The sequence below is a fragment of the Ochotona princeps genome, chromosome 4, assembly GCF_030435755.1.
Source record: "Ochotona princeps isolate mOchPri1 chromosome 4, mOchPri1.hap1, whole genome shotgun sequence".
NCBI lineage: Eukaryota > Metazoa > Chordata > Mammalia > Lagomorpha > Ochotonidae > Ochotona > Ochotona princeps.
Window position 1 is genome coordinate 85,583,355 of NC_080835.1, and position 24,203 is coordinate 85,607,557.

Consider the following 24,203-nt stretch of genomic DNA (forward strand, 5'->3'; position numbering starts at 1 on the left):
TGCAGGGAATCATGCTGTTTGTTTCTGCAAGCTTCCCTGACTCTGGTTCTGACTGATTCTGATCGATTCTGGTAGGAATGCAGCAGAGATGTGCTGCAGGACATTTGGGTGCAGAGTCCAGGACTTTGTGGCCTGTGGGGTCGAGGGAGGCAAGAGTGGCCATGTAGCTTCCTTTCTCCAACTCTGGCAGAAGCTGAGATCCTAGTCAGTTGTCCAGGTCTAAGCAGTAGTGGGTGATGACTGCACAATTCTCTCTGCTAAAACTGCAAATGGCAGAGTGTGGTGGATTTTTCTGACCTTGACTTGGTAAGATGGTGGGTCAAAGGGGGCAGCTGGCTATAGCAGTATCTTTGTCCTTTCTCCTGTCTTAAGGAGTCTCTCCATCGCTTTTTCGTTTCCTGCCGGAGAATTTCTGTCAATCAAACTCCTAGGAACTTGGGCTTTCCTTTGCTGTTTTCATACCTTAAGGCAAATGAAGTTAGTGGCTATCCCTAATTCTGCCATATTCTGCCATCTTGGATCTCTTAAAATCTTTCATGCATTTGTCCTGCATTAAACTCTGATGATTATGAAATGATCCTTTTAATGTCTACTAATGATTTCAACTTTGAAGTCAACTTTTTCTGGCAATACTATAGCCAAGTTAGCTTTCCTTTGGTAAGAATTTAGCACATATTTCCCATCTTTTCTCTTTTTGCATTCAGATTTTCTATATAGTTATATTTTAAATATATTACTAATAAACAATATAAATATATGAAATATATTTAGGGAATATAAATATGAAATATAAAGCTTCATTTGACAATCTCTGTCTTTAAACTGTTCACATTTAATCTACCTATCTTTATTGCATATACATTTGTATATGCAACATCTTACAGTATTTCTAATTGACCTATCTTCTATGTTTTTCTCTCACTATTCGTCTTATTAAGGGTTGATTAGGTATTTTTTGGCTGTCACTTTCCTACCAGTTTGGAAGTTGTATATTTCTAAAACTTTAGTTGTGACTCAATTAATCTGCATCTTTATCTAATTGTCTAGCAATATAGGAGTCTTTACATATTTTACCTCTAATTATGTAATTCCAACATAAGTATTTTTTTCTTTACAGTTTTTAAAACATCTTATACAACTTCACATTTCCATTTTTTTCCTTTAGAATGAGTCATTTAGATATGGGTTAAGTGAAAAAACCAGCATTAGAACCAATTTATCCATCGTTATCATCATCTTTCTCTGCCTCAGCTTCCTCCTCCTCCTCCTTTTCCTTGCTGTGTTCATCTTTGATGACTCCCTCTCTTTTAGCTGGGCATGTAGCAATATTCTTTTCATATTTTTCCTTCAGCTTGGCAGACTTTTTAATCATCAGGCTGCTTGTCATCTGCAGCAGTGTTATAACATTGGAAATTCATCAGTGATCACTTCAAATTTTGCCTCTGCTCCATTTCAGATCTCCTTACAGTGCCTTTTAAGATCTGTTTCATATTTTCCATCTCTGTCTTTCTGTGCTTCACTCTGGGTATGTGATTGGATTTATATTCCTACTTACTGATTCTCTCCTCAGATGTTGGTTTTGAGTGTTAACCATGTGCTTAACTTGAAATCTCATTTATCATATTTTTCAACATTCTACTTAGGTTTTTTTCAAATGTGCTTATTTTTTTCATATTTTCATATTACCTGACTATACTTTTAAACTTAATTACTTTATGACATATAACCACAGTTATTTGATAGTCTGTCTGTTAAATTCATTATCTAAAATCTCTCTGTTAACTCAGTCTTATGGCTACTTATTTTTTCCTGCCTTTTTTTCTTTAAAGACTAAGTTATTTATTTTTACATTTGTATTTTAGGCTGCTTATTTCCTTTAGATTTTATTTCTGACAATTCTTTAAGGATAGCAACACAGTTAGGTTTCTTCAGAAGATTGATTTTTCCAGGTGTTTTGGGGGTACTACTCATTTATGATCATTCTAAGTTAAATTCCTTCATTGAGGTTTCAGGCAAGACCATTCAGGTAATATGAATATGGGCTACAAATTAGTGTTTTTCTAGATGTGGTTCCAAATTCTTTGAAGGATTCTGTATCATTCTCCCTCCATCTAATCGAGACTGAATTTCAAGAAATACATGTAATCTTTTTTTTCCTGTGAGGCCATGTAAAACCAAATTCAATTTCACTGTATGAGTTAAATATCCTCAGGATAGAAACTAGCTGCTCATCTTCCTGTTTTTTAATTTAATATTTAGATCTTCAGAATTTCTTAAATTCTTACCAACTCATCTCTGTATTTAAGGTTTGAAAAATACTGAATCAGGAATTTATGATGGATCATCTGCTTAGATGCCTAGCTTCTCCATTGTTGAAACAGAAATCTATTCATATAAAGATAATTTTAGCTGTCAAAGGATTAGAAACAGTATCATAAATGAAAAATATTGTTTTCTATGTATAATCACCTTAGGAAGGCAATGATCTGAATAGGTTTCTACTTAAAGTAAAACTGCTTATTTACAAAATGCAACACTTGTTGCAAGAGATGTTGTTCTACACTTACAGTGCAATTTTTCATTGAGGTGATCAAGGGACTGTAGGATCTTCTGTTCTTCAGCTGACAGTGCACAAATGTTGAATTGCTGAGTCTTATTTGAAATCAGACTTGGTTTCTCTGTCTGCTTGCTCTTCATGACAGTTAAAATTTCATCCTCAGGTACCGATGCATTCACCAGGTTTTCAGCCATCAAAAACTCAGAAGTACTTTCTGAAACTACAGAAACCTCTCATTAGTCATTTATTCCTTTTGCCTTTGGATCAGCCCTTTTATGAATATTCAGAATAATGACAATGAGGTCATAAAAACTTTTTGAATGCTAACTGAAGTAAAGGAAAAAACTACATTGTTTGATCATGTTTAGAATGTGTTTTTATTATTCATTGGTAGTGTAAAAGGAAACTGAAGATTGTCTTTATAATGGCAGTTAAAATGAGTTAAAACAGTAAGAGAGAGGAAACCTAAGGAAAGATTAGAACATTGAATCATTAGCTAAACAAAACTGACAGCCTAGAAACTACTTCAATTACATTTAGTAAGAACATATGATCAAATAATGATTTGAAAAAACGGCATGATGACTGAGTAAATTTGTTCCAAAGATTTCAGAAAAGTTAGATTTTAAGGAATCAAACTAAAAATGTTTAGAAATAAACACTTCTAAACTTCTGTAACAGGAGGTTTTTTGAGCTTTAAAGATTTAAGGTGAGTCTTCCTTTACAGACTTCATATTTCTGAAGGGCAACATTAATATACACTTTTTTCATATTCATGATTTTATATCCAATATCTACCTATCACAGAAAATTTGCTGAAATAATCATTAAATTCATTTATTGGATGAACTAATAAAAAATAAAACACCTCTAAAGGGAAAAATACAAATAATGCATTTAAAAAAACTAGAAAAAATGCTTGTATTTATTAATAAAATATAAAAATTTAACACAGATAACAGCACTACTTCTTTGCTTTCATACAGTCAAGTATTAGAAGTGAATCTACCTCAGGCTGACATACCATACTGGAAGAATTACAAATGATAATAAAGCTGTGGACACAAGAGTGTGGTATTGCAGTGACCGATACCCCAGTGGCTTTCAGCGAGTGATGATCAGAACTACATGGGCAGCCAGAACTCTACCAGCAACAAGTGAGAAGCGGCTTTCACCAGCAGTTCAGGAGGTGAACCCAAAGAACTGCCCAACCTGCTGGTCTGTTTCATTGGACCAGGAGCAGAGATAGACTGGCAGGTCCCAGACAGGTGGTGCAGCACAGGGTGAATTTCACAGCCCAGTCAGCCCCCTGGAGCTTTATTGGGTGCCATTTTGTGTAGGGAGGCAAAAGCGATAGGACAGTACTGCACATGCACTGAGCTGGGAGTGAACTCATTTCTGGCTCTGTGAAATGCAACAGTGTGGCATCCTACAGGTTCCACCCGATAGGTCCAGGTAGCCCTCAGACCTGACAGCCAGCAGATCAAGAACTTTAGTAGTGGCACGTCAGGCACCATTTCTTACAGCGTGGCAAAGAATTTAAGACTGCAGGGACAACAGCGAGCTGTTCATGTGCTGAGCTGGGAGAGAACTCACTGAGCTCAGTGCATTGCATTGGTTCCACAGGGAAAATAATACTGACTTTGACAGTGTATGGGTCAAAATAGGTCCATGTGACTCTCAGACCTAACAGCCAACAGGTTCTGGCAAGATCAGCACCAGCAACAACCTAGCTATATAGGACACCAGATGTCTCCTTAATCATAGGAACTGCTCCAACTGAAAGTGGGAGAAAGGTTGTACAGACAACGGTTCAGCCTCAGCACAGTATCACAGGAGCCAGGAGCTGGGGCTACAGAGACCATGGTGGAAGTCTGACATAAGAACCCAGACCTAGAACTCGCTGGAGGGAGTAGTACAAGTAACTGCACACAAAGAGCCATGTACCAACCACAATAAGTAAAACTGAACTGTAGACCTGTGGGTGACACAGCTTAGAAACCTGTCCCAAGGAAAAGAATCTGCAACCAGAAATACAACAACCAAGAGCAAAAGAAGAGACAGAGGCACAATGAATATTACTGAAGACTCCCATGCAAAGGAGAAAAACCCTTTGCTAACATCAGAATTCACTGAGGAAGACATTGAGAAAACACTTCAAAACACTTGTTTTAAAGCTTCTTGTCAACAACGAGAAGCATGTAAAGCAGGAGTTCAAGGATATTAAGGAATATGTCACATAGGAAATGAATCAAATAAAATCTGATATATCAGAAATGAATACAGTGGAGCAAACTAAAAGTACTGTGGAGCATCTCCAAAATAGAATGAAGGAAGCAGAAGAAAGAATCTTAGAATTGGAAGATATTTCCTTTCACCAGGAGGAAACAGGAATCAGCTACAAGCAGAGCTGGGTTAAGCTAAAAAAAAGTATTCAAAAATTGAAAGACACTAGAAAGAGGCCAAATATTAGAGTTATGGGAGTCCCAGAAGGTACAGAAAGAGAAGCTGGGTTTAAAAATGTATTTCAAATGTGTGGGTGGCAGGATCAGGTTGAACTGCAACACCCATTAGTTTGTGTAGAAGACAGGGCTGGAAACAGAACTGACCCAGCAATTGCAACCACCAGCATAGGCGTAAGCTGATTGGAGCGATGCACTCTGCCAGACCCGTACTGGCATGCACACACAACAATCAGGTCTGGGATCATCTCAGACAAAGTGTCCTTGGGGATCCATCCAACTGAACTGCTGATCTCAGAACCCCAACCATAAACAGAAATGTAGGTTTCATGGTCTGACCGTGGAGTGCATGTGTCAAAGCTGAGTCTCCTCAGAGGCTCAGAGAGAGCAGTGGACAGCATATACAGCTGCACATGGAGGATATGGCAGTCCATCGGAGCCTGTAGAGGACATCTGGTACCACAAGAGAGGATGGAGGCCAGAACAAATTGATCAACTACCCTAGCCAAGTGTTGGCAGTGAAAATCTGGGCAACCAGAGACCCTAAGGTGGACTATGTCAGCCAGTGGATTCTGGAAAGATTTCATCATGCTTGGAATGGTGAGATTGGCAGCAATTCAGAACTGTTGAACTACCAAAACCACTTGAGAAGTGTCCTCGGAGCAGGCTCCAAGTTGGGGATCTGGGATGGGTGGGAGGCTGGGTGTGGCTTCTCCCTTTATCTCCCTCTTGTCCCAGATACAGAACCAAAAAAAAAAAAAAAAAAAAAAAGAGCATGCGGAAACAATGGTCTTATCCACTTTCCTGTAGCCCTTGCCCCTTTGCGATCTAATCAACTATACAAAGAGTATCAAAATAATAATAATAAAAAACAAATAAAAAAGAAAAAAAGAAAAATGCATTTAATGAAATAATAAGGGAAAGTTTCCCTAATCTAGAAAAAGAATTGGTAAACAACATTCAGGAGGGGCACAGAACTCCCAACAGGCTTGATCAAAAGCGATCTTCACCATGACACATGATCATCAAGCTCTCTTCAGCTCAACATAAAAAAAGATCCTTAAATATGCACGTGAAAAAAATCAACTGACATATAAAGGAATGCCAACTAAACTCACAGGAGATCTCTCACAGGAAACTCTATAGTCCAGAAGAGAATGGAGCTACATTGTCCAGATTCTAAAAGCAAAAAATTGTCAGCCCAGGATTATGTACCCAGAAAAACTATTCTTTGTCTTTGAAAATGAAACAAAAGTCTTCCACAGTAAAGAGTTAAAAGAATATGCCTCTTCCAGACCTGCCCTACAAATGATACTTAAAGATGTTCTCTTGACAGAGAAGAATAGCTCCCAACAAAACCAAAGGAGAATGTGGAGAACATCCCAGTAAAATAACAACAGAAGACTAAATCAATGAACAACTCATTGCTAAAATGACAAGACCAAATTACCACCCATTCACATTAATTATGAATGTAAATGGTTTAAATTCATCAATCAAACATCATAGATTAGTAGACTGCATTAAAAAAACAAACCCATCTATTTGTTGCCTGCAAGAGACATATTTCACCAACAAAGATCATTGGAAACTGTATCTCATTGATTTTGACTTTTTAATTTAGTTTCATCTTTTCAAAACACTTTCTTTACCATTAAATTCTTCACTGATTCATTGACCATATGGTAGCATCATTTTCTTCAAGAAGGTTCTTGATTTCCTTTTTCATTTTTTAAATATATTTTTATTTTGATAATCTTTACATAGTTGATTAGGGCACAAAGGGTCAAGGGCTACAGGAAAGTGGGTAATACCATTGTTTCCACACTAATACGTTTTTTTTTCCTGTATCTGGGATAAGGGGAGAGACACATTAGTCAATCAGTAGCATGTTATTTAACTTCATGTCACTGTAAATTTCTATTTTTCTTTCAGTTGCTGATTTTGTATTGTGGCATTTCATTTAAGGGGATGTATAGTAGCTGTGTAATGGAGGCTATCATATCCAGATGTGAGAATACAATGCAGTATGCATCTCCACTTCCAGATCAAAGATGGACTCCCAATGAAACTGTTTACTATATCTTGACAATAGGATGCTGTCATTGTAATGCCCACAATGATGGGCATATGATTGTTTATGAAGAACTAAACTATTGTAATAATGTAAGAGAACTCAGTGAGGGGTGTGGGGGAGAGGCAACTTGAGGTGGGGGTAAGGAAAATCCCAGGGCCTATGGAATTTTATAATAAAATGTTAATAGTAATTTAAAAAAAGAAGTAAGAAAAAAGAGAAGTGATTCTACCTCAGGCTGACATACTATACTGGAAGAATTCTGAATGATAACACTTTTCAAAAGAATTATTTTAGTAACACATATGTAAAGCCATATCAATGCTTATATCCTTTAAGTCAGTATTCATCTATTTATTTTTCGAAAAATATTTATTTGAAAAGCTGAGTGACAGAGAGAGTGGATGAGATAAAGAGAGCTTTCTTTCAGCCATTAGTTCAGTCCCAAAATGGTATCAATGGTTGGTGCTGGATCAGGCTGTTGCCAGAAGACAGGAATTTCATCCAAGCCTCCCATGTGAATAGCAGGGACACAAGTAGTTGAACAATCTTCAATTACATTCCCAGGCACATTATCCAGGAGCTGGGTTAGAAGCAGAATATCCAGGACTAAAACTGGCACTCAGACGTACCAAGCAAATGGAAGGTACCTTAATTTCATTTTGGGGAATTTATCCTACAGAAATGTTTCAAAAATCAGGAAATAGATTGTTACAGAAAGATGTTCAATACATAATTATTTAAAATAAAACTGTGAACAACTTGAACGTGCACAGATGAGAGGAATTCCAAGCTTTAAGTGGTGCTTTAATAGTTGCATAGTATTTAAACACATAACAAAGAAAAGCCCTGGTAACAAAGCTCAGAGGAAAATATTTAAGCTAAAACATACCTTCTTCAATATTAGACATACCCCTTGTAGATTGTTTTGGCTCACTTGAAACTAGCTGGATACTTGGTCCCAAATTCTGCAAAAACAGAATATTAAGTCAGAATTCAGCTCTAAATTTAAAGTTAATGATATATACATAGGCTTTAAAAGACTTAATTGTTATCTATTTTCAGTAATCACTGTACATTTAAGTTGTACATTATATGTACATATACATATAGTTTTAAACATTTATGTATTAACTTCAAGATCAGAGTTATACTGTATCTACTGGTTCACTCTCCAGATGGCCACATGGACAGTGCTGGGGTGGGTAAAGCTGGAAGCCAGCAGCCAGGAGGTTAATGTGATTTTATTATATGTGCTTTTTTTTTTTTAAAGATTTATTTATTTTTATTACAAAGTCAGATATACAGAGAGAGGAGGAGAGACAGAGAGGAAGATCTTCTGTCCAATGATTATATGTGCTGCTGAAGCAAGTATAATCAGGAGCCTCCTCTGGGTCTCCATGTGGGTGGCAGAGGCCCAAGCCCCTGTGCTATGTATTGTTGCCTTTCCCAGGCCATAGCAAAAACCTGGATCAGATATGGTGCATTTGGGAATGAATCGTAGTTCATATGGAATGCTGGCATTGTTTGCAGCAGCTTTCCCTGCTTTGCCTCAACACTGGCCGCTATATATTCTTTTTTTGAGCAGAAATCATGACTCATCAGAATTAAGTGTTTATAGGATACCTGAATAACAAACCACTTATTGTGTACTGAAAAGTTTCCAGCTTGCAGAACTGATGGGTGATTTGGAAGAGGGAAATTATGTTGGATGGCAATAGAAAGTGCTAAGGAACGGTAAACACTACACGGTAGCTTATAGTTCGTTTATTATTGTAAGGGTGAATCACAATTACTAACAAAAAATCTCTGTGCTGTCAAGGATAGGTAACTATCTTGCATTAGAAAAGCAAATAGCTGCACCAATACTTCATAGAAGCTAGAAAAGAAAAATTTAAACCTACTCAGTACTATCTCAAGACATCAATTTTCTTTGAATGTAGTTCTACTTTGCTTTTTTATGCCTTGCTGTTTCACTTTTACAAACAATTGTTTCTTTCAGACAAAGCTGAGTGGCTATGGCTAGATGTTCAGTCCGATCTGGAGAAAAGCTCAGGCAGATTTTTGCAACAGTTCCCCTTCATTTCTTCTCCTAGTCCTACTTTCCTCCACTCTAGACTCAAGACACTGCACACTGCAATCATGGGCCAATACAGCAATGGTACTTTTTTTTTTTAATCATTCGTGTCTTTAGGCTCTCTCCACACAGAAATGATGGGCTAAACGAAGTCCAGTATGACAAAATTCATTTTCTAGTTCAAGGTGACAAAGATTACTACTACAAGAACCGAGTATTAATTGAACTTGGAATAAAAAAAAAAGATGAAAAATTGAAACTTACAAACTTAAGTTTGAGTTTGGAACATTGACATGTCCTAAAGTTAATTAAGACTGAAAGATGTGGAAGTAGACATGTGAAACTTTTGGAAAGAACGATAAAATTGATTCTAAAGGCAATAAGATAAAATACAAAGAAACAAGAAAATAAAATAAGACCCAGAAAAACAAAAAATGAATTTACAGTGAGTACTAGGAAATAGTCTTTCAGAGGTTTATTCATTCATTTTTCGTAACTATGTCTCACTTTTATATTTAAAATTTATATTTAAAATTTCAATAAAATAAAGTATAAAAAAACAAAGTATAAAAAGTGGGTTCACTATGAATTTTGACTGATGAGAATAAGAAAGTTAAAAATCATAAATCAGACATTATTATATTTGTAATTAAGATACGTTTGTAATTATGTACCATTTTTGTTACTAAGCAATATGAATATTGGTTACAGGGTTGACTATAATGACATAAAATGTAACTGATCAGTTTTGCATTAAAGTGAACTGATCAGCTTATCATTTATCTAATGGTAAATTAGAACATGGTTGATTGTTCTCCATATTAATATCATTCATATTAAAATCAATAATTTCTATAATATTCAAATGATGGAATTCTCAGCTTATAATTTGTAATATGAATTTTTTTTCTAAAGATTCATTTATTTTTATTGGAAAGTCAGATTTGCAATGAGTGAAGGAGAGACAGAGAGAAAGATCTTCCATCAGCTGGTTTATTCCCCAAGTAGCTGCAACGGTTGGAGCTGAGCTGATCCAAAGCCAGGAGCTAGGAGCATCTTCCAGGACTCTCACCTAGGTGCAGGGTCCCGAGGCTGTAGGCTGTCCTTGACTGCTTTCCCAGGCCACAAGCAGGGAGCTGGAAGAGGAGTAGAGCAGCTGGGACATGAACCAGTGCTCATATGGAAGCCCGGGCATGCAAGGTAGGACTTTAGTCACTAGGCTACCGCACCAGGTCCTATAATATAAATTCTTTTTTTTTAATATAAATTCTTTATAGGGTATCCTATACTGCAGTTTTCTTTAAAAAATCAGAAGTAATGTTTATAGAGAAAAAACTACAAGTGGATTATTATTTGCTTGTCCCTTTAGATTTTAAAATCCTTTTAAGAGTTTTAAATTTTTAAAAAATTAGATATTTTTTAGAAAGGCAGATATACAGGTAGGAGGAGATACAGAAAGATCCCCATCGACTGGCTCACTCCCCAAGTGGCTGTAATGGCCGGAGCTGAGCTGATCTGAAGCCAAGAGGCAGCAGTCTCCCCCAGATTTTCCATGCAGGTGCAGAGTCCAGAGGCCGTGGGATACCTCTCACCACCCTCCCAGGCCACAAGCAGGGAGCTGGATGGGAAGTGCAGCAGCCTGGACACAAACTGGCGCCCACACAAGATTCCAGTGCATGCAAGGCAAGGACTTTGGCAACTAGGCTATCGCACTGGGTCCAGGGTTTAAAAATTCTATAGTCAATCACTGGATCAAGTTAGACTTCTAGAAAATGCTGTATATGGGTAACATTTACTTAGCCCTAACAAGATCACCTCCAAATAAAAATTGTTATCAGGCTTTTGGGTTTAATTGATGATTATTTTCTCAAAAAGCTATTTGAAACTATTTGCTATTTATCTGTTATTAGGGATATATCTGTTAGATATTTCAAGATCTACAAAAGTTTCCAATGTAAAATAACTTTTAAAATACTATATTTTCAACAGCATTCCTAAACATATTTTGGATCATCTAATTTTCCCTTTTAGCCATGTCTTCTATAAATCTCAGACCAAACAAGATATTCAATCATAGGGGACTATATTAATTTTGATGATTAGCGTACTTGCTCCCTCTGTTCATGACTAATTTTATGTCTTTTAAAAATCTATGTTTAAATAACTTTGACTTTTTTGGGGAATTTTTTTTAGAGATGGCTGTAAGTAATAACAAAATATAAGTAAGTAATTTTGCTGATAACAAGTAGATGTAAAACCTTTCTCGGTATTCTACTGTACTTGTACAGGCAATACAACATGAGCTCCTAACACAGATGCTCCAAATTTGTTTTACAAAAGGTGTTGATTGCATTCATACTGAACATTGCCATATACAGTTTGAAGAAAAAACATAGTCCATTAGAATATTGTTTTCCAAAGAAATTTCCACTACTGGATAGAAATTTTTTACAACACTCACATTAATTTGTTCATTGTACTTCTGTCTTACAGATCCAGTGTTCTGCCTTTTTTGTGCAAAAAGATTTCTCTGCTTTTTTCCAACAACTCGTTTTCTTCTTGTGGCAGCAGAATCTTAAGCAAATGCCAGTATAATGTAAGAAAAAAAAAAAACAGAAAACAAAGAGTTCAGACAGGAGAAAAAAATTAAAATATTTTCAGTCCTGGAATTCGATTATATGCTTCAGAACATGGGTTTGAGTATTTAAGTAAATCCACATTAACTACGGTACTAAAGCTACAAGTGTATAGCTATACATGTGTATATACTTGTATACCACAATACTCTTATGTATATACCACCATATGGATTAGCAAAGATAGAAAAAAATCCTTCAACTTTTAAGAAAAGTGGAAAAATAAATGAACATCAACTTTGAGTAAAAAATAATCTAATATTTATTTAGCATTCATAAATTGCTAGACATTCTCCTAAGGTTTACTGGCATTATTATCATTATTACTTTCATTGATAAAGAAATCAAAGCATAGGAGAATATAGGTAACTTGACCAAAATCACACAACTAGTAGAGGGCAAAGCTGGGACTCAGCTCATCAGGTGGGCTGTAAACTCCAAAATTTTACTATTATGTTAGTAGTAACTTTTTGATTTGTGTTTCATGGATACCTACTTAAGCTGTATTTTAGAATATATGCTGCATTATGACCCAGAAGAAAAATAAATATACACACACTTTTATAAAATACATTCCTTTCCATTTTATGCGAAAGGGAGCAGAGCTTTCATCTGCTGGTTCCTTTGCTAAATGCCTCCAGCAGTCAGGAGCTGGGAACATCATCTGAGTCACCCATGTGGCTGCCAGGAACCCATGTTCTCGTTTTCTTTGCATTTGAAAATATTTACTTCCATGTTTGTTACAAAGTTGAGGTGGTTACAGCCCCACCTGGGCCTCTGGTTCTGATTAGGAGGGAGAGAGTCCGAGATGAGGAGGTGGAACCAAGTTCACGAGCCTTCAGTTGTTGCCTCCCAGAAGGCTTAGCACGAAGCTAGATTGTAAGCACGGAACCCACACTGGGTACTTGGATATGGAAAGTGGAGGAATTGGGATTGGAATCATACACCCTGATATTGGATATAGGCAGCCTTATAAAAAGGATATTCTTATAAAAGAATATTGTGGATATTCAAATTCTAAAATTAGATTTCTTTTTTTTCTCATATCTAGAACATTTTTTTTAAACTGTTTTTCGGATTGACATCATTTCATAACGTCAACAACAAATTGTAGCACCTTGATTAAGTAATGTGCCACTGAGTAGGCAGCACATGCTTAACTAAAAGGAAACACAGAAGTCTCTTAGGAACTATGTCGCCATTGCATACTCCATGGGCACTTGATGAACTCCACTAGAGAAAAGAAATTATTTGGAAACAAACAAACCGACATAAAAACATCAAAACATCTGAGACACTGCCAAAACAGCCAACAGACGCTCAAAAAAACAGTATAGATTGGACTATTGGAGTTACCCTTTCCATGTTGGCTTCCTTATATGAGAGAGAATATATGGTATTTATTCTTTTGCGATTGACTCATTTCGCTGAGCATAAAAAAAAATGTCTTTGGTATTTTGAGACTGCAATAAGCTTGTAAATTGCTTTAAGTACAATGGGTATTTTGATGATATTAATACTTTCAATATATAGGAATTTGATTTTAACAGATAATTTTGTACTATGAATGTTTACTGTTAGTACCAGGTGTGAAATATGGCTTTTTGTTATTGTTATACTTTTGCTTTCAAAAGATTAATTTTTCTGGCCGAAAGTCTTAATTATTTTAGAGGTAATCTGTGACTACTTTGCCATGTGTGTGTTTTTCCTTCCTTCCTGCGTGTTCCATGAGGAAGATATTCTGACTTTGTAGATGAAACATGCTTATGCTTTATTGTACAAGAAGTCTTATGTTTTTAAAGCAAATAAAGGTGTTTAAAAAAAAAATAAAATTAGATTTCATAGAAAAGTCCCCAGTCACTAAGCTGCTTTCACAGTACACTACTGGGTCATGACTCATAGCTTAAAAAGCACTGTAATTAGGCTTATTTCCAATCACATGAGTATAAGCTTAATGTGCTAAATGCTAGTTTCTAGTGAGATAATTTGGCCCACAATACACTGCCTGATTGGAATGCTTCAGCTTCTCTTCCTCTAAAATCCCCACCTTTCTTTTTCTGAAGAGAATATTTTATTTTTGAAAAATATTTTATTCATTTTACTCGGAAAGTCAGAGCTACAGAGAGAGTGAGGGAAGGAGAGACAGAGATATTCTGTCCACCGGTTCACTCTCCAAAAGGCTGCAATGGCCCGAGCTGGGAGGGTTGAAGCTGGGAACCAGGAGCTTCTTCCCTATCTCCAGTTTAGATCCCAGGTCCCAAGGATGTGGGCCATTCTCCGCTGCCTTCCTAGGCCATAAACAGGGAGCTGGATCAGAAAGTGAAGCAGTGTGTGTCCATACGGGATGCTGGTGCCAGCAGGTAAGGGATCAACCTGTTATGCCATTATACCAGTCCCAAGAAGAGATTTTTTAAAAAAATTTTATTTGAAAGGCAGAGTTAGGGAGAAAGAAAGGGAGAGACAGAAGTCTTCTACCTGCTGGTGTCCTCCCTGGTTGGCCACAATAGCCAGGGAGAGGCTAGGTCAAAGCCAGGAACTTCTTTTGGTATCCCATGTGGCTGGAGGCAGCCCAGGCACTTCAGCCATTCTCTTGCATTCACAGATGCATTAGCAGGGAGCTGGATGGAAAGTGGAGCAGTCATACCAATGCCCATATGGGATGTTGACGCTTCAGGTTGTGGCTTAGCCCACTATGCCACAACACTTAATTTCCTGATGAGCTTTAAATATACCTTAAACGGAATTTCGATTAAATGTATTACCACATGATTTTACATCACCTTTTAGTTTGTTGATAAAGCTTCTGAAGGCAAATTCTGTAAACACTGTTGTAAACTTTTGGTTGGATTATTTAACTTTGTGACTTATCATTTTTTTGTGTATGGGTTATGCTTTGTGGATTGTAGATTGTTGATCCCAGAAACAGGACAAGTATGCTTGATATTGTTTATGTATTATTCTATTCAATACGTACACTTAAATATTAATCAGTAGTTACTAAAAAAAAGTCAAGAATCTCTGTACTTTTGGCAAAAACAAAAAATACAGTTCATATTGGTATTTGTTGCCAAATCTGTGGTTGCACATACAATTCTACGTATGTTAGTTTTTACTAAAGAGCCTCAAAGATGTCTGACTACTAAATCACAATAAGATACCACATTTCTAAAAATATTTTTTTAATTTAGAAGGCAGGATTCCAAAAAGAAAAAAAAAAAAAAAAAAGAAAAGAAAGAAAGACACGCACATACACACACCCAGAGAGAGAGAGAGAGATGAAGCTGGACTGCTCTGAAGCCAGGAGCTTCTTCCGGTCTCCCACACGTTTTCAGAGGTCCAAGGACTTAAGCCATTTTTTGCTGCTTTTCCAGGCCATAAGCAGGGAGCTGGATTGGAAATGGAACAGCTGGACATGAACCAGTACCCATATGGGATGTTGATGCCAGAGGTGGAGGCTTGGCTTACTATGTCATGGCATCGACTCCACAGAGGCTATTTTTAAATCATCAGTATTTTAAATTGGAAACATAAAATATTGGAGAAATTCACAAAGGTAGTGCTTTAGAAAATATTTTAGAATGATTTCAATTTCTAACGCATGTGTCTAAATTACTCACAGGTGAACATCCACCATTTGCTTTAACAGTACAGTGAGGAGGAGTCATCACCCAAGGGGGCATCATCTTCCACTGTAGCTTAAACCCTTCCTTACTCTGAAGCATCCCTGCAACTCCAGCCTATCCGTTTTATTTACTTTTTATTTGTCGTAAGAGACCTTAAGGTATTTGTTCACAGCTGTCATCTCACAGGGTGATGCTCCTTTAATTTATGTTCAGACAAAACAACTCTTTTCACAGTCCTAGATTACTGTTTGCTTACTTATCCATTAAAATATATGCCCTAAAACAATGTTTAAAAAACTATTTCCAAAGACCTGTTGTGGGTTAAGGAGTTGATTAGCGCTCACTGGGCTGGGCAGGAACAGAAACCGGGCTTGTGGCTAAAAACACCGAGACTAATTGGACTCATCTGTATCCAATATCCTGCTAAATGAGGATGTGGGGGGGAAGAGTATATAAGGAGACGTGAAGGAGCAATACAGGCTTTGCAGAGACTCCTACCATCACTGGTCTCCTATCAGTGCTTAATCGCCAGACCCTCTCCCTGTCCAAATTACTGCCTCTGCTGGCCGGAGCAAAGATCTATTGTTGCCTAAAATTACTGAAAGTCATAATACTGTGGTAAATGTCCAGGTTTTATTTGGTTTTGTGTATATGTATATTTTTAAAAGAATAGTTGTTGGGCTGGTGGTGTGGTATAGCAGGTAAATTTCCATCTGTAGTGCCATTAACTGATGTATAGATAAAGAAAATGTGGTATATATACTTTATGGGAAACTACTAATCCATAAAAAACAATGAAATCCTGTATTGTGTAACAACACAGATACAACTGCAAACCAGTATACTTAGTGAAATAAGCCAGCTTCAAGAAGCTAAACATAATATCTTCTCTGATAGGTAGCAGCTACTACAGAACACACAAAGAAATTTGTGAATGAACTGGTCACATTAGGATATCATGACTGTCTCTTTTGGCCAGTGTTTATACTCCAGTGGTCACGTGGCCTCCTGGTCTTCTTACTTTTGACTTGTTGAGTGTCATGATTAGTGGGAAAGCAAGCTTGTGAATACACAGTGAATGAGAATTCTATGTGTGCAAATACTGTTGGAGGGAGGGAAGGGATAGTATTTTCAGGAAGCAGAAGAGCGAGGGAAGTGTGATTGTCTTCTTAAAACTTTATGGAATGCATGACACCTGCTCTTTTTATATTACTAGGAAACTGAAAATAAAAACAAACTACGTTTTCCAGCTTTCTGGGATTAGCTCAGGGTCTGGGATATAACTGATCAATAGTAATGTTGAGCATCTGTAATAATAATGAGCAGGAGAAGAACCACATCTGGAACCACTAAAACTTAAATGTGAATTCTACTATTTCGACACAAGACAATTATGTTTCCTTCTTTGCAGAGTTAAAAAAATGGACTTTTCTCAGGTTTGTTAAAAAGATTTAAGTGGGTCCAGAATTAAAAATGCATATTCTGTGACTGATCGAAACTCAAAAAAGATCACAATGATTTATTTTAGAGATTCAAATTGCATGAGTACTTTCTTTCTTGGAAATACTCAAACATTCGAAGGTTACATTGTGAAATGACTGGGTAAGGAGAAAACTAAATTTCACTAAGGGCCATTTAAAAATCTAGGAATGAGATTTGGCCTGTGTTAAGATGCTGTTTAAGATGCCCTGCATCCTGCATTGGAAGGTCTGGGTTCGATTCCTATCTGTGGCTCCTGACTCCATGTTTCTGTTAGTGTAGACTCCAGAGACAGTGGTGATGGTTTAATTGGATTCCTGTCACCCATGGGTGAGACCTGGATTGTGTTCGCAGCTATTTCTCTAGCCCCGGGGCACAGCTCTAGTCATTGTAGAAACCTGGGAAATGAATCAGTGATTGGGAGCTGCCTTTCTAATTTTAAAAAATATATACATAAAAATTGAGTTTTTTAGATTTTAGATAAATTTTAAATTTTTATAGATAATTACATAAGATTTTTAGGCGATAGTCTTTGCATGTAGCTCCTCAGTCACTAAAGTGGTTTGTCTTCACGGATGCAAGCAAGTCTGATGTCTACCAAGTACCAGGTATTGTTAGGACCTGGGGATAAAATAATACAGAAAATAATCCCTTGTCCTTAAAAGCCCATAAGCTAACAGAAATAAAACCTTCAACTTTCTTCATGTTAATTATTATTTCTACTGTTGGAAAAAGAAAAGTTGTACTTATAATCTCCCTTCCCTCCTACCCTAAGCTTTTCTCAATAAGCAATCATGCTTCCTGGTAGGAAAATACATGCATTCTGTTCCATACTCTCTGAGGAAAGTTATTTACAAGAAGGTAATATGAGCAATAGCATTCTAGAGATAATTAATTTTCAAAAACTTTGAAGGCAATGGTACCATATTCTTCCTTACATGAAAATCAGTGTATGAACAGTCTTCAAAAATTCATGCCAAAGGCATATTATGAACAACTATGGGTGGACTTCAAATTTGTTTTGCAACAAAATTAACTTACAATTGTTTTTTTCCATGAGCAGTTTTAAGTAGACTTGTATGAGCAGATAATCGCATAGCAGCCTCATTTTTAGGAGCTGAATGGGGAAACTTAGGTATATACATTAACATTTCAATTTAGTAAAATTTAAAAATTATATAATATTACTACATCTGTCTATTTAGGATGATTTGAATAATATTTTTACTATTGTTTAAACATTTATTTTTATTGGAAAGGCATATTTTTATATAGAGAAGCAAAGACAGAGAAGGACCATCTATTCACTGCTTCACTCCCCAAATGGCCACAAAGGCTGGAGCTGAACCAATCTGAAGGTAGGAGCCAGGAGTGGGTCTCCTACATGGGTGCAGGGTCCCAAAGTTTTGGGCCATCATCCACTACTTTCCCAGGCCATAAGCAGGGAGCTGGAAGGGAAGTGGAGCAGCAGGGACACAAACCAGTGTCCATAAAGGATGCTGGCACTTGTAGGTAGAGGATTAACCAGTTGAGCCATTGTGCTGGCCCCAATATTTTTCACTGTTTTCCTTGACAGAAAATTTGACTGCCATTTCAACAACACAATAATATGGGACAAGAATCATATCCTATTCCTTGCCTCCCTCTTTAAGAAAGAAAAGGCAAGGTAAAAAAATGGCGTCTGGCAAAAGTTTCTGGTTTTAGGAGAGCACTATTTGAGTTATTCTAGTAAAAGCTTACGCAAATTATAAATTTCAGACAACATATAGTAAGACAGTTGTTTCCATAAGGCTACTTTGTGACTTACTATTAATTTTTATGCAGTACACATTAGTATCTCTCAATAACAAACATTTCACAGGAATTTTAAAGAATGCATGTTTTATCTATAAAAATATGTAAATTTATTCTTACCGGTAGACCTCCCATTTCGATGTAGAATATTCTTCCCTGTTTTCCACAAGAAAACTGACTCTTCCTCAATAGTTTCAAGAGCTCCAGGCTTACAACTTTCTTCATAAACAGGAGTTCTCTGAGTGCAATATAATGTCCCATCTTGCTGAATAATCATTTGAGTGCCATTTGAATGATGTCTTTTGGGTAAAGTATGGCACTCAGAAGAATAGTAAGATGGTAGAGATGGTATCACAGTGACTAGGTTGGAAGAAGCCTCTGAGAATTGAGGACCACATTCTTGCCTCCACTGATTCAAATTATGCTTTGTTGGAAGTGAATGTGTTGAATTGAAATAATTACATCCAATAGTATTTTGAGACATTTCAGGAATGGCTGTTTGACAGTGAAACACTTGTTTATTTTTACCAATTTTAATATCTGAAGTAGGTTTAGGAGGGGGTTGAGGTGCAATGAGTTTGCCCTGAGTTTGTATAAATGTGTTGGCTTTGCCTGTGGACAATGGCTGAACACCAGTGCCTTTTCTATTTGTACGTATATTGCCTGGCTGGACTTTGGCAGATGCTGCTCTTCTAATGACTTTTGTCCCACCTCTTTGTGGATCATCTTTCTGAGTTTTAGAGTCGCCATTATGAACAGATATTTTACCTTCTTCTTTAGTTGAGGCTGACCAAGCTTGTTTAGCAAAATGATAACCTGACGGTAGAAAGCAGTTCAAAGGCACATGATCTGGCCCATTTCTTCCTAAAGCACTAACACTGTGAGAGCCAGAAACATCACCGGGCTTCATTCTATCATTTGCATTTGCAGCACAAGCTGGAACACTAATGATGTTGCTGTTAGCATTTTTAATGGGCGATTCTGGAGACCACTGCTTGGTGACTTCTGCTCTATTCTGCACAGGGCTATCCCCAGCACTGTCTTCTGTATCACCAGTTTCGTCAAACCACCTCAGTTTTTTAATAGTCTTTGGGATTTCTGCATTTTTCCCTTTTTGCTTTGTTAATTCAATACTATCTCTGATAGCTGATGCTTTTTGATTTCCAAGTATAAAGCCTTGATTTATAATAATTGCTTTAAGATAATCATGTTCATATTTAGATTCTTTTTTTAAAATACTTTTAAGGAACCTCACACTATTTCTCTCATGAATGTTGTATTTCATTTTCTTGTGTTGGCTAACTAAATCATAATTAGGAATTATATTAGACAGGGATATTGATGTCTCGGTTTTTTGCTTTTTATCTTTTGAATTAGGATTGTGAGGTATATGGGCAGCTTCCAGACTGTCTGAAAATAAAGGCAACTCTTTATTATTACAATTATATTTTGCCTTTTCATCATTAACATCTTTGAATTCATCTAACTTATCAGAACACTGCACTGGGTTGATTTCTTTAATGTGTATATCGTGTTTCACTAAAGGCCTAGCTGATTGTGTAGTAGATGGCAGAAACAGAGGCGTTGTCATTACAAATGAAGTAGGAACTGAAGTAATTACATTTGCTTGAGTTAGTTCTGAGTGTTTCTGTTGGTCTGAAAATGCAGCCACCTCCTGAGCTACGCAATCTGGAGCAGTCCAGGCTTTACTGAGTTTAAACGTTGGGCTCTCAGTTACTAATGGCCTCTCACTGTGGAACGCTCTAGAAGTGCAGTCACTTGTCCTCTTGGTGCTGGGTTCAGAGGGTTTTTCACTTTTTTTGTCGAGTACAAGCATAGGTATACTGTACACAAAGCCTTCTGAATTATTAGCAGGACTTGTGGCTCTTTCCATGGTTCTGCTCAAAGTACCTGGGCTTTGTTCTTTATTACTGAAGTGTTCTCTGGAAGGCACAATATTAGGTTGACTTAAAATATCTGAAAAAGGTACTGCAGTATGAGAATTTGGAACATCTAAATTTGTTAACCAATTATTTATATGCTCAGTCTTAGAGAATGACAACTTATCTTCAACAAAGTAGTCTGCATTATTAGTTGACTGTAGATTTGTAGATCCAAGGGAAAGAGAATTTGGATGGACAGATGTGGAAGGTTCTTCATTAAGTGCTAAATATATTTCTTCACGTTCTCCAACCTCCAGGCTGTCAACACTTGAGAGGGTTTCAGAATTGGTTATTCGATTAACTTCATCACAAAATTTCTGAAAAAAAAAAAAACTTATAAATTCTCAAATTAAGGACTCAACATTGAGTTTAATTTTTCTTGGCATGCAAAACAGCAAAATATGACCATAAAAATATGGGAACATACATGATATATTTCCTTGTCGTGTCCAGGGTAAATAAACAGAAAGATAACAAAATGTCACAGTAAAATATGCTTGTGTTAATTTAACTCCTAAAGTAACTATACCTAATTATGCAAGTCATAATTTAGAAAATAATTTTGTCATTAGCATTGCCACTTAGTGTAGGGAATTTCTTGAAGTTTCATAATAGCAAGTGGAATTTTGTGTGTGTGTGTGTGTGTGTTTTTTGTTTGAAACATCTACTGCTCGTAATGTGGCTCCTACAAGGTATGTGGTTACCTGCTACCTTGGGCTCTGAACAATCAGCTGGGCTGGAGAATTCAAGGTCCCTAGAGTTGCTACTTGGCTGTCTGCTAAAAATTTCAAAACCCTGTAACTCTCAGATTTCCAGCTATGCCAACTAATTTTCTTCTGCAAGGCAGCTGGACTCAACACAAATTAGACAGTGACTCAATCTGACCTCCAAAATCTCTGTGATCTAGATAATTTGTCACTGTAATGATAAACAGAGATCTCTCCTATGTTTAAGCCTTCTCTGTCTCCATTCTCACCCTCCATCAATCCTGCTTTCCCTCTCAAGTTCTTCTAGCACACTCTGAACTCTCAGACTTCTTAACTCACTACTCCCCTAACCAATCTGACCTCTAAGCATTCACCCCAGAAGAATCTACTTTCCCTGCTCAGCCTCCTTCATGTGCTGAACCCCAATCACTTGCTCCTATTTCCCGCTCAGCCACCTCCAGGTCAAAGTTCCCCTTTTCCCACAACAGCAGTCACAATCTCTCCCTGCCCACTGTCTGCTTTCTCTGTTAAATCAGCTGCACCCTGTGGCTGTAGTTTCTCAAAGTCCACTTTAAATTTTTTTTCCCCTCCCTCACCTTTTAGCCAACAGGGGCAGGATAAGAGATAAGTGAATTAACATCTACATAAAAAACCCTATTGATTGCCAAAATTGTTTCGTAACTTGATCTAGTAGAGCCCACCAAAAGCAATGGATAGTCATCTCCTGTTATCGACCCCTTATGAGAGATTTTTTACAGAGTTACAACTTTAAATGAAATGTTTTCTAAATGTAAACTCATGTTACTATACACAGGAAGTGATTCTAATCAATTAATTGTAATTTTTAAAGTGTCTAAAGATCTTAAATCATTGCTGAAACTGATTTATCATTCTTTTATAAACTAAGATTGCTTTATCAACACAAAAATCTCTTTTGTTCATATAACTTAAATCTTTAATGAGCTGTTTTTAAAAGTATTTTTTAGTGACTGACATACTTGTGCTCAAGTTTGCTAATCAATCAAGTTACTCATGCTGTATTCTCAATGCTTTTTCTGATGTACAATTTATAGGTTAATTGTAAAATTACTTTTGTCTCAAATTTATAACAGCCATCAAACCTTGAAAAAACTCATGTGTTATTCATGAAAAACAAAGTTTGTGAACACATAGAAATCTATATTCATTTGTTTAAAAAGTAATAAGGGAAATGTTCTTCTAGGAATAAACTAGAAGTACCATTTAGCTAAATGTGTCATATTTCCGTATGAACCTGACATCCATGTATATTGTAATTTTCAAGTTTTCTTGTAAAATATTTTTAAACAATGGCATTTATATTATATTGCACTTATAAACTGCTTTAATATCTTTACAAAAGCATTTATAAAGCGTATAATTTTTGAAATAGAAGAGACATGAAGAAAAAAATATACAAGGAAAGAGCCAAAAACATACTTCTCTAGTGTCTGTGATGAATTTGTGGTAATTTATGTAAAACTTGTTTCATGGCTTATTTGGCTATTGCCATACATTAGCCTTGAAAAATAAGGCAAAAGGGGGGGTAAAGTTATTATTAGAAATTAAAATATTAATAACATTTGTAGTTTCATACTTGCAAGCTGCTTAGGTGTTGATCTTTTAGGAGTTTCTCAGTTTCCTCTAGTTTAAGCTGGAATACATTTTTCTTAGGAGCCAGGTTTGCCCCACTGTTTTCCTTCATTTCCTTGGCACAGTCGTTTTTGGTTAAGAGATGTTTCTGACACTTTTGTTCATTTTTTGACAATGGTGAAGGCAAGGCAGAATCTACAGCTCTGTAAACCAGGAATAAAAAAATTTGCATATTTAAGTAAAATCTATTCTTTCTTGTAATTATATTAATGATGCATTTATATGATATATATATTTATCCAGCTAATCACATATAAGGATATTAGAGAAATGAAGATACACTATAATGGGAATTTATAAAAAGGAGTAGAAATAAATGATCGTGAGATTATAGCACCAATAAAGAATTCCACCTTCATGTAGGAATAACGTGGCTTTTAATTATTAAATCCTCTTCCTCTAGCATCTGAGATAGTGATAGAAGTAACTTCTATAGAAGAGTCAGCCCTCTGTTCTCTAAGAGCTTTCTTATATAAACATGTTTTTACTGTTTGTTCTAAGTTGATGGCATATCAGGAAAGTATTCCTAAAACCCTAATAAAGTTGGTTGCAGGTTCAAGCAGATAGACATACTAAAATCGTTTGGCAGGATATACAGAAATTTCTTCCTTAGTTAATAATATTTGGGAGCTTGGTTCTTACTCGATGGAGAAGACTTTATATTCCTGCATCAACTAAAAACAAATATATGATCAGGAATGGTGGTACATTATTATATAGAATCTACTTTTAGTGTGCTAAAATGCCATCACAAAATTATCAGGGGATGCTATCACATGCTATTAAAATTTTCTGTCTTCTAGAAACCCATATAATATATTTCAGCATATATACAGTGGGAAAAAAATAGAAAAACAAAGAAGGAATATCTGGTGGGGGGAGGAGGAGTAAAATAGGGAATGGGGATAAAGGCACCATATAGCTAGCTATCTGCTGCATAGGGCTTACCAGTGCATGAATCCCAAAAGCATTTGGTCCCAATTCAACTGAATGATTCCCAATTGGTGATAAAAATGTTTTTTAACAAGAGAAACATGTGACATACACCTATCTCCAATACCCATATATATTTTTATTTGGACAGACTGAAATAGTCAATGTTAAAGATTCCTGACTGTCCCTTTTTCATCACAGGGAAATAAGAGAGCAAGAAGATATGTAATACAAGTTCTTGAACATT

General features: G+C 36.4%; 1 protein-coding gene across 3 annotated transcripts in view; it reads right to left on the reverse strand.

The window, feature by feature from the left end:
* Positions 1 to 24,203, reverse strand: part of CEP126 (centrosomal protein 126) — a 56,799-nt gene that overhangs the window by 10,740 nt on the left and 21,856 nt on the right. For all 3 annotated transcript variants that reach the window (XR_009245358.1, XM_058663991.1, XM_058663992.1), the window contains 5 exons: positions 22,968 to 23,166; positions 18,823 to 20,962; positions 11,632 to 11,744; positions 7,986 to 8,061; positions 2,568 to 2,777 (listed from right to left, as the gene is read on the reverse strand). Coding sequence is in view for 2 of the 3 variants with exons in the window: in XM_058663991.1 (XP_058519974.1) it covers positions 2,568 to 2,777; positions 7,986 to 8,061; positions 11,632 to 11,744; positions 18,823 to 20,962; positions 22,968 to 23,166 (2,738 nt within the window). In the remaining variant the exon portion in view is untranslated. The remainder of the gene's footprint in view (positions 1 to 2,567; positions 2,778 to 7,985; positions 8,062 to 11,631; positions 11,745 to 18,822; positions 20,963 to 22,967; positions 23,167 to 24,203) is intronic.